The sequence below is a fragment of the Plasmopara halstedii genome (assembly GCF_900000015.1).
Source record: "Plasmopara halstedii genome assembly, contig: Scaffold_292, whole genome shotgun sequence".
NCBI classification, from domain to species: Eukaryota; Oomycota; class Peronosporomycetes; order Peronosporales; family Peronosporaceae; genus Plasmopara; species Plasmopara halstedii.
Genome location: NW_020187213.1, coordinates 193,117 through 209,659, shown reverse-complemented (window position 1 = coordinate 209,659; position 16,543 = coordinate 193,117). Strand labels below are relative to the sequence as shown.

At 41.0% G+C, this 16,543-nt stretch overlaps 6 protein-coding genes across 6 annotated transcripts; 4 read left to right on the top strand and 2 right to left on the bottom strand.

Annotated features, from left to right (window-relative positions):
• Nucleotides 1-2,057: 2,057 nt before the first annotated feature.
• On the top strand, nucleotides 2,058-2,333 carry PHALS_05871 (uncharacterized protein; the record flags this gene model as incomplete). Its single annotated transcript, XM_024723184.1, has 2 exons — nucleotides 2,058-2,207; nucleotides 2,277-2,333. 2 exons carry the CDS (start codon nucleotides 2,058-2,060, stop codon nucleotides 2,331-2,333), a joined length of 207 nt encoding a protein of 68 aa, XP_024574186.1.
• Nucleotides 2,334-3,020: 687 nt separating this feature from the next.
• PHALS_05870 (importin alpha) lies at nucleotides 3,021-5,107 on the top strand (the record flags this gene model as incomplete). Its single annotated transcript, XM_024723183.1, has 3 exons — nucleotides 3,021-3,246; nucleotides 3,321-3,991; nucleotides 4,064-5,107. 3 exons carry the CDS (start codon nucleotides 3,021-3,023, stop codon nucleotides 5,105-5,107), a joined length of 1,941 nt encoding a protein of 646 aa, XP_024574185.1.
• An 888-nt stretch (nucleotides 5,108-5,995) lies between these two features.
• Nucleotides 5,996-9,421, top strand: PHALS_05869 (potassium sodium efflux p-type fungal-type; the record flags this gene model as incomplete). Its single annotated transcript, XM_024723182.1, has 1 exon — nucleotides 5,996-9,421. The coding sequence occupies one exon, from the start codon at nucleotides 5,996-5,998 to the stop codon at nucleotides 9,419-9,421; it is 3,426 nt and encodes a 1,141-aa protein (XP_024574184.1).
• An 18-nt stretch (nucleotides 9,422-9,439) lies between these two features.
• Nucleotides 9,440-11,305, bottom strand: PHALS_05868 (mannose-1-phosphate guanylyltransferase; the record flags this gene model as incomplete). The annotated part of the gene is made up of 9 exons (XM_024723180.1): nucleotides 9,440-9,466; nucleotides 9,527-9,560; nucleotides 9,640-9,654; nucleotides 9,713-9,767; nucleotides 9,967-10,084; nucleotides 10,156-10,259; nucleotides 10,317-10,947; nucleotides 11,019-11,099; nucleotides 11,177-11,305. The coding sequence occupies 9 exons, from the start codon at nucleotides 11,303-11,305 to the stop codon at nucleotides 9,440-9,442; spliced, it is 1,194 nt and encodes a 397-aa protein (XP_024574183.1).
• Nucleotides 11,306-11,485: 180 nt separating this feature from the next.
• On the top strand, nucleotides 11,486-15,613 carry PHALS_05867 (hypothetical protein F443_07392; the record flags this gene model as incomplete). Its single annotated transcript, XM_024723179.1, has 2 exons — nucleotides 11,486-12,806; nucleotides 13,752-15,613. 2 exons carry the CDS (start codon nucleotides 11,486-11,488, stop codon nucleotides 15,611-15,613), a joined length of 3,183 nt encoding a protein of 1,060 aa, XP_024574182.1.
• A 329-nt stretch (nucleotides 15,614-15,942) lies between these two features.
• PHALS_05866 (hypothetical protein PHYSODRAFT_251811) lies at nucleotides 15,943-16,338 on the bottom strand (the record flags this gene model as incomplete). Its single annotated transcript, XM_024723178.1, has 1 exon — nucleotides 15,943-16,338. The coding sequence occupies one exon, from the start codon at nucleotides 16,336-16,338 to the stop codon at nucleotides 15,943-15,945; it is 396 nt and encodes a 131-aa protein (XP_024574181.1).
• Nucleotides 16,339-16,543: the final 205 nt, after the last annotated feature.

The window sequence follows — 16,543 nt, the reverse complement described above, 5'->3', positions numbered from 1 at the left end:
GACAGTCGCCCGTCGATGGTGAATCCTGAATGTGCATCACAAAGCCCGGGACGTTGGTGTTGACAACAAGCAACTTCGGGGTGGGGGCCCAGAGCTGCATTTTTCTTAAAAAAGACTTGCACTTTTCAGGAAGACGCTCCCAGTAAATCGTCCTAATTCTTTGGGACGCAACACTTACCTGCGAGGGGCTTATCGGGCTATCCTGCGTGGCGATTTATATCATTCAGCCGAAAGAAAAGGAAGTACGCAGAGCGAGGATACATGATATTACCACAAGTGTAATATCGGCAGTTTCCAGATTGCAGCTCGGCGGCTAGTAACTATTCTCCATTTTTAGCATGTCTGAGGTTCATCGTCTTTGGCACGCACGTAGACTTTTCACATAGGTATCCACGCGGACCTAGCAATAATTGTTTCAGGATATATCATGAAGATAACAAGAGTCACAACCTCGAAAGGGATTCTGCCTTATCGCGGCGATGAGAGTTCCTAGCTATAAGATATATACCGCTAATTTTCGCTAGCTTGGTCGTTGGCAAGAACTTTGAGCGCACACAGTACGCCTGATTAGGTGTAGTGGATAACCACGACAAATGTGTCGATGCTGATTGACTGGCTAGAATTCAATCCAACCACGTCTGAAAATAATTTTAAGGTATGCGACGTCCTGGTTGACAGCCAGAATGTGCAAGAGCACTAGGCAGATACCTGAGGTAGACGAAACACACAGGATCAACGGGTGATCATGATTTGCTGAATACTATCGACCGACCTGTCTACAAGCTGTGAGATAAAGCTACTTTTCACAATTTACGGCCGAAACCAGAAGGATTGATTATACTTTAAATATTCTCAAAAGAGGTGAACACATCACATCCAGTGTTTTGTGTACGCCAACTTAAGAAACTAAAGAGTACGCTCTCACTATCCAGTCAGCTAGAAACTCTTCATTAAAGACGACTCAGCAGTCTTTTATAGCTGAATTGCCTTCTTTCATTTTGAGCTTTAGGGTGCTGCGCAGTTCGTAAAGCGTATCCAAAGACTGCCTCATGTCAATATCGGCAGCACACTGAGACTTTAAAAACGTTAGCGTGCCACAACAATTGATGGATATCAGAAGAGCCAGCTACGGGTGAATCGTCTTCTGTCGACTCCGCCCGATGAAATACTGGTGGTCCTCTTCCATGCGGATCAAATTCGCCAGTCTGTTTTCAGTATTTGATGAAGTGGGAGGGACATACTAACTCGAAGAACTGATGGAAGTTTGAGGCTCCACTGCGGCATGGTTCCTTGGCATCGTTGCCGCTCATAGTTTGCTGTTCGCTCTGTCTTCACCTCTCAGGAGAAGAGACACGAAACGCGCTTCACATTAGCGATTGGAGCCCAACGTACTTCCAAGTTCGGGACTAATTAGTAGCTATATCGGCATGATTTTGACTATGATTTAGCTTTGTGGCATCGATTTAGACGTCGCCCGCATCAACGTCGATGCCGCGCTTCGCACAAGCATAATGCGACGTTATAGTCCGACTATTGTCTCACTGACACTGGCTTGTAAAACCGCATTCGGGTAACGCGATGTGCAATCACTCGAACGGAGTGACGTATAGTCCAGCTACATCGGTTCTGACTTAATGGAGGATTCTGATATTTAGACCGGTACCGATCCAGTTATCAGAAAAACGCGTGATGAAAGGTCCATGTGGATGAAGAAGCGCCATCGGTGAATTTTTTATCGCATTGATCGAGCCGAAGGCTCAGGCGCCAAGTTTTTACGGATATTACGACAGCTGTCTTTCGATGAACAGGATCTATAATCAAGATGAGATGCAGCTTGATGAATCATTGCTGAACGAAGCTGCAACTCTTGCGCTCTCAATCAAGCAAAATCGGCTCGCTAGATGTTTTGATACCTTCTGAATTACAGAATGGAGCGATTCTGTCAGGGTGAGACGAAACAAAAAGTTTGTCTTAATCTCAGAGAAGTTCTCAAGAGTCTGAAATCGCATCGGAAGGTGACTCGATAGGTCACATTGACCAGTCTCATCAGCAAAATCATGACTAACGTAGCCGAACAAGGTTTTCGCGAGAACCTCGGTTTTCCTGGTAGTTCTTCAGGCTACGAGCTTCATGAAGCTCGGAAGGGGGGCTCTTTTCTCATTGAGCTTGCATTAAGCTCTCGGCGCGTTGGATGTTGTAGACGAAATGTGTGCTGACTTAGTAGAATACAAAATATCAGTGATTTCCGTGGGGTTCTTATATTGGTGTGAGGACAGAGGTGTATCCCTCATTGTGGTGTTCGTACATCTTATACTGGTGCCCCTAGACCTTAGACCAAGGTTCAGAAGTAATATGAGGAGTACACTCGGACAGACAAGACTAAAGATGATTCAAAACGTGAAGTTTGTGGACACGTGGTGATTAGAGGTGTACGCGTTAACAGCCACTAACGCTCCTATCAGGAGCGAACCTGAGAGCTTCTACACTGATTTAGTATCGAGTGAGCTTTACTATCTCCAAAAAGATATACGTTTAAGCAAATGCTGATACTAAAGATATGCGTTTTATCATGCATCCCAATAGAACCGACTTTAGTAATTGTAAAAGATATTTGGTTTGTATTTCTCTAACTTGCTTTGAGTTATACGAGCAAGTGTAGTTTGTTGTTCTCGCGCTTCGGCTTCTTTGAAGCAGTCGACAATGCCATCCTCTGTGAGTAATGCAAATTGAGAGTCAAAGCTTTCTTTGCGCGACAACCTCGGCGCAGGAAGCGTACGATATAGTGAAAACCGGAGCACAAGAAGATCGAGAAAATAGTATTGCTATTGTCAAAATTTTTGTCTACAACCATATTACAAGCCCTTCAAGGTTATGGGAATATACTGCAATTCACCGGTATTTTCCAAATTTTTTTCTTACGGCCATATGGTATTCGAGAATACTAAGATACAGTAATTTACATTATAATGTAACCCACACACATGTTTGCCATTTGGTGTTACCGCGAAAAACGAAACACCATGTCGAAGACGCGCAAGTCGGTCAAAGTGGTTGGCAATGTTGGTGCGCTCACAGGCCGTCGCAACCGTCAAGAGACGATGTTATCCGTACGAAAAGCCAAAAAAGAGGATGCATACGCCACTCGTCGTAATCTTAAAGCGAATCATCCACCAGCGGCTGCTCAGACGGCGAGTCGGAAGGAATTATTGCTAAATCTTGCTTCGCGGTCATACGCACTCTTACTTGGTACCCTCAAAAAAGTCTCAGAATCAGATGATCATTGGTAATTGGAGTATTTATCGTTTGATTAATTTATGCAGGTATTCAACGACCTGAAGCGCAAACGAGGCAAAAATCGATGCGCGCTTTTGTCTATTTGCTTACAAGTGGTGTACCACCATTATTTGATGAAACTGATTCGCAACATCAAGGGTTGTGGCAAACAATACTTGCAGCATTACCATCGTTTGTGGCTATTCTTAATGAGGAATTACCTGATGCCACAGCAGTTCAATTGCATTCTGATGCTGCTTTTGCCTTGCGATTTATATCATCAATGGATAAAGCTGATGCTGTAATTGCTTCAGGTGCTGTACCAAAATTAGTTCAATTGTTTCGTTCTGGTATTTCGGAATTGCAGATTCAAGCTGCTTGGTGTCTTGGAAATATTGCATCTGCTTCACCAGAGACTTGTCATGTTATTATGAGTGTTTGTCCACCCCATTTGGTATTACCACATATTCGTATGGCAACACCTTCTTTGCGACGTGCTGCTGTGTGGCTTTTACGTAGTTTAGTTGAATTTCCAGAAGTAATGGAAAAAAGTGGCGTTGTCGATCTTGCCACAAAACAAGAAATGATGCAAGTACTGGTGAGTCTTGTGATGCAATTATCAATTGAAAAAGAACGAATGTTTGTCTCTGCAAATGGTCAAGATGAAAATAATAAACTTAAGCAAACAGTTGCAATTGCTCCATGGCGTATTTTTGAGGTATGTTATGAAAATGAGACGAAATATATTGTAACAATATTGATTTTTATGATTTAATACTTTGATAATTAGATTAGTACAGGAAAACCTGAACCAAATGATATTGCTGTTGTACGATTTGTTCGTGAAGTGAATGAATCAACTGTTGAAGTGATGGATGTCGATGTGAATTTTGAAACAGGAGAAAATCTTGTGTTTCAAGCGAAGAAAACTGACTTGCGACCATTGCAAGTGATGGATGATGCGATTGGAGAAGATGACGATTTGGAGGATGAAGAAAGTGATTTATTGGATGAACAAGTTTTAACTTTATGCGATAGCTGTTGGGCATTGGTAGAAATGACACTGCACAGTAGTGATATGGTTAGTGGGATTGTTAATGCTGGAATGTGTCCACGACTCGTTGAGCTGTTGTATATTTCTCAAAGTAGTATTATTCTTGCACCCGTGTTACGATTATTGGGCAACATTGTCTCGGCCGAAATTTTGTACGCACAAGCTGTTATTGATGCTAAATTATTGGAAGTGATTCCAAATGTCTTGACGACCACAAGTCGCGCAGTGCGTGAAGAAGCATGTTGGATGTTGTCAAATATTGCTGGAGGACATGAAGACCAAGTGATTGCAATGATGAATGCTCCAGGAGTGATTGCTGGCTTGGTGGAGCAAATGTCATGGGCAGAATATGGTGTTAAACGGGAAGCGACTTGGGCTATGTGCAATATTATTGTACGAGCGAATGTTGAATTTATTCAAAAAGTTGTACAAATGGGCGTATTACAATCGTTTTGTCCATTACTTGAAGAGTGGGAAGATCCAATGGTAGAGCTTGTGATCTTAGAGGCAATTGAGAGTTTATTGCAAAAAGATTCTCAAGAAGGTCGAATTGCAGTCGAGGAAAGTGGGTGTCTTGCAAAAATAGAGGAATTGTCGTGTGATCAAAACGATGATGTGAGCAGTATGGCATCACAGTTGCTAGACACATGGTTTGACAGAGAAGAGGACGAAGTTGATGCGACGCTGGCGCCGTCAGTCATTAGGCATGAACACACTGGTGAATCACTCAATTTTAAGCCTTTGCAAAGTGATGTCCAGTTTCATTTTGAGCAAAATTGAATCCTGATTCTTTTAGAAATAAGTCGACGCAATAAGTATTGCAATACTAATAAAGATGAGACTTGAATTGTCATGCTTGTGTCTACATAAATTGAATACGATTTGGTCTTTTGAACGACGTAGACACCATTTGACTTCAAAATGTTGTGATGAAGCATCTTACTATCACTATAAAAGTAATCGAGCACATCCTCATTTGAAAAAGAGCGAGATAGCCAGACGCACTAATGAGAAGACAATGTGTTGAAGATCCCCAACAGACTGTAAATACTGTAAATAGTGTGAGTGCATAAATCGACATGTAATCTCAATATTTTTCCTGAAAACCAATCACCAAAAATACCCAGATCAAAAAACGCAGAGCCAGTACGTACATATAATCTCATAAGAAATAGAGAACAGAAAGCAACTGCTGGGTGAAATGCAAATTTCGTGGCGATGTGACAAAGAATGATCGAGAATGATCGTCAACATTTATTCATTATTTCGAAAATGTTGTGACTCATGAAGTCTTAAGTGCTCACTGTATGAAATTAATACCTTGATACTGGCAGTAATACATTCAGCTCTAACAGATGTGATTAAAATATTGACTAATAGGGCTATTGTTGTTTCTATCAAGCAGATATATTAGGATACCAAAACAAGAAGGTTATATCTAGAGATCAAATTTTTGGACTAAGTATTTTAAAATACTACTGTGCTGAATATGTAATTATAGAGTTTAAATCCCAGACAAATGAAATCTGATCTGTATCCTGTAATTGCACCGTATCCTCACTGGCATCATGAAGGAGTTGGTTATGCTGATCTCAGTCATTCTGTAACTGGCTACGCCTTGTATTGCTGACATATATGGGTCGAATCTCATGCGAAAATTCAAGCAAAATGGGGCGAACATCACCCCCTGCCTCAAGTGAAAACATGGTATTTACCTCATCCTTCTCGTTCGTAACTGCGCTGACACCTCAATTAAGCGTTGGTTCAAAAAATGAAAACTCCGATGATGTTCGACTTTCCCATCGAGATCGATTTCTAAGTGAATCAGAGCGTCTTGTGGCCATGAATCCTCGTCGAACTCGTGAATCATTTGCTACGTTGGATCCACGCGTATGGCATGAAAAGCCAATTAATGCAATACTTGATGAATTTAAAGTGGATCCAACACTTGGATTAGATTCAAAGACTGCGAGTGAACGACTAATGCAATATGGTCCAAATTCACTTGAGCGTGACAAGCGAATACCGTTGTACCTCATATTTCTATTACAGTTTGCAAATGTAATTATTGTTTTACTTATGGCTGCAAGTGTTGCATCAATTATTTTAAAAGAATATGTGGAAGGTATTGCAATTATTGTAATTGTAACATTAAATGCAATTATTGCGACTTTTCAAGAACATAATGCAAGCAATGCTTTGAGTGCACTACAGAAAATGGCTACACCACAGTGTGTTGTCGTACGTGATGGTGGACGACAAGTTTTAGTCCCAAGTGAAGAGCTTGTATGTGGTGATCTCGTGATTTTAACTACTGGAGATATTGTTCCTGCAGATTTACGTCTGATTCATAGTTCAGATTTTAAAGTCAATGAAATGATTTTAACGGGGGAATCTGATGATGTACTGAAAAAGTTTGATGCTGAAGTACATGAAAGTGATAAATTAACTGCAGACAACATGGTATTTGCCTCAACATCAGTAGCCACAGGTCATGCTACGGGAGTTGTAGTTGAAACTGGTATGCAAACTCGTGTTGGATCTATCGCGGCGTTACTACAAGAGGGTACGACTAATACTCAAAACTCAAATTGCTGGCATCGTATGATGGACAAATGTTCTCCAAAAATGACCCCATTGCAACTTAGTTTACATCAATTGGGTGTTCTTATGGGTACAGTTGTGCTTGGTATTTGTGTGATTGTCTTTGTTGTCGGAATGTTGCGTGGAAATGCTAATCCAAAAGACCCTGATCGATCTGTGACGTTGTATATTGTCATGATTGCTGTCTCGCTTGCTGTAAGTGCTGTACCGGAAGGTCTTCCGATGGTTGTGACCATTTGTTTATCTACTGGAACTGCAGAGATGGTGAAAAAAAATGTGCTTGTACGAAAATTAGCAGCTGTCGAGTCATTGGGTGCAAGTTCGGTGATTTGTACGGACAAAACGGGTACGCTTACAGAAGGCAAGATGACAGCAGTGAAGATGTGGAGTGACTCAGTCATGTACGACATTACAGGAATTGGATTTACACCAAATGGAGATATTCTCCATAATGGAGTAAGTCAAATTAAGCCTCCAAATGTTTCTATTCCTGTGCGTACAACATTATTGTCAGCAGTGTTGTGCAGTAACACAAGTTTACAGAAAGAAGAGAATGATTCCGGTGCGTCTGAATGGGTTCCCATGGGCAATTCGTCGGAAGCACCACTTATTGTTGCAGCGGCTAAAGCAGGAATCTGGCGGGAAGATGTCATGAGAAAATATCCAAGACAGACGGAAGTACCATTTTCATCTACTCGAAAAATGATGATTACAGTGAATGAGCTACCAATGAATGAAACACGGTTTGATATGCTCGAATTTCCTGCCAATACGACAATGATCGCGAATGTCAAAGGTGCTCCAAATTATCTTGTCAAAAACTGTACACAATTTGTGCGTACAGATGGCGTACTCACAGCAATGAATGAATCCGATCGAACGAAGATCTTGGAAGCCGTGGATACATTATCGTCTCAAGCCCTACGTGTTCTCGCTGTTGCCGTGCGTCCACTACAAAAAATGCCATTTTCAAATGATGAAGAAGATATTGAAGTCAAATTTTCGCGCTTGTCTTCTCCTTTAATTTTTGTCGGACTTGTTGCGTCTATGGATCCTCCGAGATATGGTGTCAAGACAGCCATTCAAAAAGCGCGTCAAGCTTCAATCAGAACGGTTATGATCACTGGTGACTATCTTAAGACTGCAGTGGCCATTGCTCGAGAAATTGATCTATTGCCTGCTAATTCAACTGCTGATGCCCAAGCTGTAGATTGCAGCGTTTTGCGTTCAAGTCAAAATGTATACTTACCTGATGTTAAATTGGACGAAGTGACTAGTCAAGTGTCTGTATTTGCACGTGCTAAGCCAGAAGACAAGATTGAAATTGTTAAGTCATTACAACGTCAAGGCCATGTTGCAGCCATGACGGGCGATGGAGTTAATGATGCACCGGCACTTAAAGAAGCAGATATTGGTGTAGCCATGGGCATTTCTGGAACTGCTGTTGCCAAAGGTGCATCAGACATGATTTTAATGGATGACAATTTCTGTAGCATTGTTTCTGCTGTTGAAAAAGGACGTGAGATCTATGGGAATATTCAACGTTTTGTGTGTTTCTTGCTGTCGACAAATTTTGGTGAGATTGCTGTGATTTTCACTACAATAGCTGTTGGAATGCCCAATCCTCTTGAGCCAATGCAAATTTTAGTACTTAACCTCTTTGCCGACGGCATGGCGGCTGTAGCACTTAGTCTTGAAAAAGGAGATGGATCAGTGATGAAAGAACGTCCGCGACCGCGTTCGGAACGTATTGTTTATGGTCGATTGTGGGTCATTGTGCTTTTGAACGCTTTTTTGATCGCTTTTGGTGCCCTTATCGTATTTACATGTGGTTTATATTGGAACTTTCAAGATGTCTTTCTTGATGATATTATTGATGAAATTGATGCGAATAAGGGCGAAACAGCTTACAGAAATGCAGTATGTATGCGCTGGAAAGGACTTGGACATGGGTGGCAAAAGTACAGCAATTGTGGAGCACGAGCACGTAATGGAACGTATTTGTTCGCTGAAAATATTCGGTTTCAAGAATATTACGAAACTGATACGTTTCTTTGCTACAATGAAGACTTTGAATGCATATCAGTGGGTACGTCTCGATCACAAACAATGGCGTTTATTTACATTACGACAATGGAAATGTTACGTGCGTATACTGCACGGAGTTTTACTAAGTCTGTGTTTGAAGACACGTATAGTAATAAATGGATGCAAGTTGCTGCTGCTGGATCATTGATCTTGACATTATCCGTCACAAATATTCCTGTGATTAATGATACAATCTTTGGGTTTTCACACATTGAATGGTACGAGTGGATGCTTTCTATGGTCTTTGCACTTGTAATGGTGATATTTGGAGAAATGCTGAAGTGGGTTTATCGCGTTCGTGATCGGCATAGACGACATGATGCTATGGAAGAAGCATTAGTGCAAGAGATCCAAACGTTGCAGACCCGTGTTGAGCATCTTGAAAGCAGATTAGAATTGTAAGACGTGATGCTCATGTTGCTAAGTAGATAATGGTCTGGATATTGTCTATTGAGTTGGTCATGATGAGCTGCTTACTTTATATATTAAATTGGAAGTACGACGTACAATAAGATAAAAAGTATCCTTGAAATCTTGAGATCTGCAGTTTTGTTGCTGGTTAAAAGTTAATGACTTGGTCTTTACTTCGCCTTTGTGTGCTCTTTTAATGCTGAATGCACAACGATAACTGCATTCTGTAGTCGCTAACGACGTCAGTATCTTACCGCTTATCTGTTTTTAACGATCTCTTACGCAGAATTTAACGAGTTGATTATATTGGTCCGTTTATCCTGGGCAGTTGTCTGATCTAAATGTCGCTTTAGGAAATTAGTAAGATCTGCTCTAGTGCAAAGATTTCCTTTATTTGTTGTCATGCAAACAGAAGCAAAGTAATAGCTCGCGACAGAAAAGTTGCTATATCAAGTTGGAGAAGCAACTTGAGATAGTGTGTTAAGCAACACATTAAGTGTCGTCATTTCTCCAAATCAATCACATGACGATAGTACCGGGATCCGGGATGCTGGTGGAAATGGCTTTGTGCGGTAGGATGAGACCGCCGTTGATATACTTTTCATCCTTCACTTGAACATCCTCACCAACAACTGTGATTCCCTCCACTCGACACTAAAAAGCTCAAGAACAGCGTCTAACATTCAGTTCATATATCATACCAGCTCCACTCATCTTTAACTTACCCATCGACCAATCGTTGAACCCCATCCAATAATGCTCGACTGAATCCACGAATTTGCACGCACTGTCACTCCACGAAGAAGTGTTGTTCGACTGAGTCGGACACCTGAAAGCATCGAAGCGTAAGATAAAAAACTTAAGCTATTACATCAATGCAATATACCGTCTTCAATGACGCATCCAGGTCCGATCACTACGTTCGGGCCAATAAGACAATTCTCTCCGATCACAGCTGTCGGATCAACCATCACGTTTCCAATAAACTTGGAGCCTGTAGATAGTATTTTTGCATGCGTACGTTCTACATAATCCAAGTGCAGACACATGCCCGATAGAAAATCCTTGGGCTGGCCAATATCCATCCAGTATCCTGGCAATACCATTGAAAAAAGATTTCCCTCAGCGGCCATTTGTGGAAAAATCTCTTTTTCAATCGATGTTGGTCTCAATTGAATACGATCGAGGACTTCCCGATTAAATATGTAAATTCCAGCGTTGATCTTGTTACCCACATATTCTCTCGGTTTCTCCACAAAGCGCTCAATTTGTCCATCAGTATTGGAGATAACTACACCATACTTGGATGGTTCATCCACACGAGTAACCATAATTGTGCCTTCCGCTCCATGACTTTTGTGAAAATCAAGAAAGTCCTGAAGTCGATACTCGCAGATAACATCGCTATTAAATACAAAGAATGGATCACCATCATCCAGTAGCTCACGAGCTAAAGCTAATGGTCCAGCAGTACCCAGAGGCTCCGTCTCATGAGAGCAAGATATTTTGATATGGTACTGAGATAAGGTAATTGCAATTGATTAGACCATCATTCTGACCTCACATGTCATGTATTCAGCATTCAAACCTTTTTCTCCATCGATTCAAGCGCTGCCAGCATAACTTGAGGCTGATAATTAACAGCTAAGATCACCTCCGTCACTCCCACCTGTTTTGTTTTTCATACATATAAAGTAGCTAAGGAGAATTCAAAGCTTTTAAAGAATTGTATCTTTCCTTACGTACCGCCACAAGTGCCTCAATCTGGTGTTCAACAATTGATTTATTGCAAAACTCCACTAAAGGCTTAGGACACGATAGCGTGAGCGGTCGCAGCCGCGTACCAAAACCTCCCACCAAGATCAACGCCTTCATCTTGTAATGTGAACAAAACACGTATTTCAACACTCTTTCAAGTACGAAATGATGTACGAGTACACGAATATGACAGTTGAATTGCCCCACGATCTGAGTCTAAGATGGTGAAAATAGCTTGAAAATTATATTAGGAAATGATGGTATTCGAATAGATTGCAGTCGTCAATTGTCAAAGCAATGAAGACAACCAGAAATAAGGATTTTTTTTCTATTGTAATTGTGATACTCATCTCACTAGTAAAGGGATGTATTCATGATACAATTGAACATCAAGTGATTGACAGTCATCAGCATTACGGAGATGATCATCCTTTTGAGGTTCAACGAAAACTTGCCGACGATGATTTCAGCAATATCGAAAAATACGAGTCTACTGCTGCTAAAGATGCTTTTAAACCGATTCGAATAACTCCTTACTATGACAAAACAACGCTTGATATCCTTTCCAAACAAAAGCGAGATGTGCTTTACAAAATCATTCCTGATGCCATTAGCCGATTTCAAGCTGCGCTCGAAGTTATGCCAGTGCAAGGAAATTTAATGGCACAACACACGTGCGAGACGCAATGGATGACATCGCCTCCGATTTGCAAGACATTACTACAGAACGAAAAATGTCTTGAAATGCCGATTCCAAATGAACATTTTGGACACACACGATTTTGTACATCTTGTCCTAGAGAAGGTTGTGCAGGTGGAAATTGTGCCGTTTCAGAAGCAAAAGGGATTGCCAACACGGACTTTGTACTTTACATTCGGGCTGCCACGACAAATTATTGTGCCAGTCGTACACTGGCCTATGCGTCGTCATGTCAGAAGGACCAATACGATCGACCTACTTTCGGTATGGCAAACTTTTGCCCTTCTCAGATAAGCATATTACCTGAAGATCTCGAATCACAAGTTTCGACGGCCATGCATGAAATAACGCACGCTTTAGGATTTTCAGCTCAATTTTTCCCATACATGCGACATCCGGATGGTACACCACGTACACCTCGTGACTCAAATGGGCGACCACCAATTTACAAGTCGGGAACATGCCCAAATGGTTCACCCATCGAGTACTACATTGCACCTAGTACACAAACAGTGCAACACTCGAACGAACGAGGACATGTAGTCGCGAAAATGGTGACACCAAACGTTGCAGCGTTTGTCAAGTCGCACTTTGGTTGTAACTCATTAGTAGGAGCTGAAATTGAGCAACAAGATGATTCCGGATGTCTTGGCTCGCATTGGGAAGAACGAATTTTTGAACCTGAGTATATGACACCAGTCAATAGTTTTCGTAATGTCTTTAGTGCATTAACTTTGGCTTTTTTTGAAGATTCTGGTTGGTACCGAGCCAACACATCAACTGCTGGACGAATGCATTTTGGAAGGAATCGTGGATGCAATTTTGCAATGGAAAAATGTATTAATCCCGATACGGGCGTATCAATTGCGTTGGATCATTACTGTATGAGTAATAGTGTTGAGAGTTGCTCTGTGGATGGTATATCTCGATCAGTTTGTACTGTGTCAACTGGCCGATCGATTGCTAAAACTTACCAATATTTTACTAATTCACCAACTCAAGGTGGGGACGATTTTGCTGACTTTTGTCCAATTAATGTTGGCCATTCAAGTGGCGATTGTAGTAATCCCACTAATCTAATGTTTCCGGGTTCAACAAAAATTAATATTCTAGGAGAATCATATTGCCCCAATTGTAAATGTACAGCTACTACGCTTCGTAGTGTTGACTCATCGAATTGGATTGTTAATTCTCGACGACAGACTGGATGTTATGCTATGCGCTGCTATGATATTGGAAACGGCGACGTGAGTAAAAGTATTGTCGAGCTGACGATCCCACGGAGCAATTCAAATGACGTTATTCGCGTTAATTGTACGAAAAAAAGCGAAGCCTTGTCAGTAGCAGGGTTCTCTGGTACGATTACGTGCCCAGACCCAAGTGTTGTCTGCGACTCAAATGGAGCCTATGACTTCATCGATACTACCGGTATGACTGGAGCTGGCTCCGGTAGCGTGACTATGCGCTCTGAGAATGCAGGAAGTACGTCACATCGCAAGCCATCATGGATCATCCTTTTACTGGTATTGATCTTCTGGTAATAAAGCATTGAAGCTTTGAAACAGATAATAACTATACTGTTATTTATAATTTATGAATATATTACTTGTGTGACAAGTTGTCTAATACGGTACTTGGGTTTGCTCAATATATCAAATACAATAAATAGAGTATATAATATATCACGACCAGCAAAAAATTGAGCCGGAGTTCGACCAGGTTTAAAGCTGATTCTTCCTCAGGTGTCAGCAGACAGCTGATGCTTATCTAATCAGTCGCATGTCGACACTCTTGCAGTTCCATTTAACGAATTTCATCATTGAGTTCAAGCTGATTCTGCATAAATTTCGCCAACTATGAAAGTGTCTTCGGTAATTAAAACGTTTAGCGTCTTTGTCACTTCCTTTACTTTCAACTCGCAATTCGCTCAAGCTCAAGATGTTTTAGAAGCAAAGCCTGGAACTTCCTTGTTTGAACAATTTCGTCCAATTTATCACTTTATTGCTCGCAAAGGCTGGATGAATGACCCTTGTGCACCATATTATGACAAGAAAACTGGATTCTATCACATGTTCTACCAGTTAAATCCAACTTCGTCAGTATGGGCCAATATGACTTGGGGTCATGCTATATCGAAAAATCAAGTGATGTGGAAGGATTTACCAGATGCACTTCGCCCTAATGAAGACAAATGGGATCATCTCGGTGTTTGGTCTGGTTATGCTATGCCCAATGCCATTGATGGCAAGGATACGGTATTTTATACCGGCGTAACTGCTCTGCCTAATTCATGGGACTTAGAGTATCTTTACGGTGAACACGTGATGTATGCTACTACAGATGATAATGGTATGACTTGGCAGAAAGGGAGTAAGCCAATAATCGAATTACCACCAAAAGATCTCGACATTATTGGGTGGCGAGATCCCATGCCATTTCACTCTCAGTCTCTTGACGTCTACTTTGGCTACAATGTTTCCAATTGTAGTAGTAACTACATGATTTTATCGGGAGGTATTGGTAATGGGACTGGTCCACGTATCTTTTTGTATCACTCGAAAGATTATAAAAAGTGGGAGTACAAAGGCTATTTGCTTTCTCAAGAAGTTGACACCAATTTTTCAGGTTATAGTGAAAGTTGGGGCAACATTTTTGAGACTAGCCAGTATCTCGAGATAAAGGACGAGGATGGTCAACTTCATAATGTCCTTCTCTTTTCCGCGGTAGAAGACTCGGATCGTTACGCGATGTGGTCAACGGGTTCATTCTCGAGCTATAACGTTGATCAAGAGTTTGATGTTGATACAAGTTTATTCAGTCCTTTGATGGTTGGTGTGACGGATCATAGTGAATGGTACGCAAACAGTATTTATACTGATAAAGATGGAAAGAATGTTTTGATCGGATGGATTACTGAAGACAATAATTTTACTACTGGACAACCTCAAGGATGGGATGGAATGCTTTCACTACCTCGTGAGGTCAGTATCATCATTCTTCGTGATATTTATGATGTCGACGAACATTTGGTTGGAAAAGGAGACTGGATAGTGTCGGATTCGAACGATGTTGTGTGCTCTGACGGGTCAAAGAAAACGAGCAAGACAATCAAGACTTTAGGCATTAAGCCATTGAGTAATTTGCAGTTACTACGCAATAAAGATTCATACGAACACGTTGCCAAGGTGCATGTAAATGCTTCATCAAAAGTATTAAAGTCGTCCGATACTTCGTTTGAGCTAATTGCTGAAGTAACGGAATTTCAACGTGGTAGCAAAGTTGGTTTTGAAGTTCGTCGTAGTTCGTATGGTGATGAAGTGACGACTATCATGTATGACGATTCTTTGAAGAAAGTGATTATTGATCGTTCAAACAGTTCAACAGCTGATTGTCCAGTATTTACTGACTATGAAGCTACGCCTCATTCAAGTGCTGTATGGGGTCATTTCTATTTGTATGACCTATTCACGAGTGCAGAGCAAAGTGAAGTTTGTGAAAGTACCCGCGAGACACTAAAATTTCACGTGTTTGCTGACGTGTCGATTATTGAGGTGTTTGTGAATGACCGTTTTTCATTGTCAGCTCGTGTGTATCCATGTGCTACTCAAACAGAATCTGACGGTATTGCTCTAACAGCTTCAAGTAACGCGACATTTGAAAACGTACAAGTTTGGACGGAGCCGAAACACGCGTGGGCTGACAAACGCATGATTTCCTCTTACTAGCTAAGGAAATTGGCTGAAGAAAACTCAAATGAAGGTCGTACGAATACGTCGCAAAATTAAATAAAGCAAAGTGTTGATCAGAATTATTTCTTTGTTCATACAACATTGTATAGTTTATAGAAATGTTAAGTGTAGACTTAGCTTCTAAAAAATTAAATACTCTAGTTAGAATTATTAAATTTAGACGCCGATTTCTGACCAAATTATCGGTAAGTTTACAATCCGGATAATTCGATGGTATTGTTAACAATCATAATTTGATAAACATTACTGTTTTAAGACTATATGAAACGAATTACCAAATACTATGCATTAATATTTTGCTGTTATTAAGAGGCTGGCACAGTGCGTGTATCAGCCCACGCGTGCTTAGGTTCTGTCCAAACTTGTACGTTCTTGAATGTCGCGACGCTTGAAGCTGTTAGTGCAATACCGTCAGATTCTGTTTGAGTAGCACATGGATACACGCGAGCTGACAGTGAAAAACGGTCATTCACAAACACCTCAATAATTGACACGTCAACAAACACGTGGAATTTTAGTGTCTCGCGGGTACTTTCACAAACTTCACTTTGCTCTGCACTCGTGAATAGGTCATACAAATAGAAATGACCCCATACAGCACTTGAATGAGGCGTAGCTTCATAGTCAGTAAATACTGGACAATCAGCTGTTGAACTGTTTGAACGATCAATAATCACTTTCTTCAAAGAATCGTCATACATGATAGTCGTCACTTCATCACCATACGAACTACGACGAACTTCAAAACCAACTTTGCTACCACGTTGAAATTCCGTTACTTCAGCAATTAGCTCAAACGAAGTATCGGACGACTTTAATACTTTTGATGAAGCATTTACATGCACCTTGGCAACGTGTTCGTATGAGTTTTTATTGCGTAGTAACTGCAAATTACTCAATGGTTTG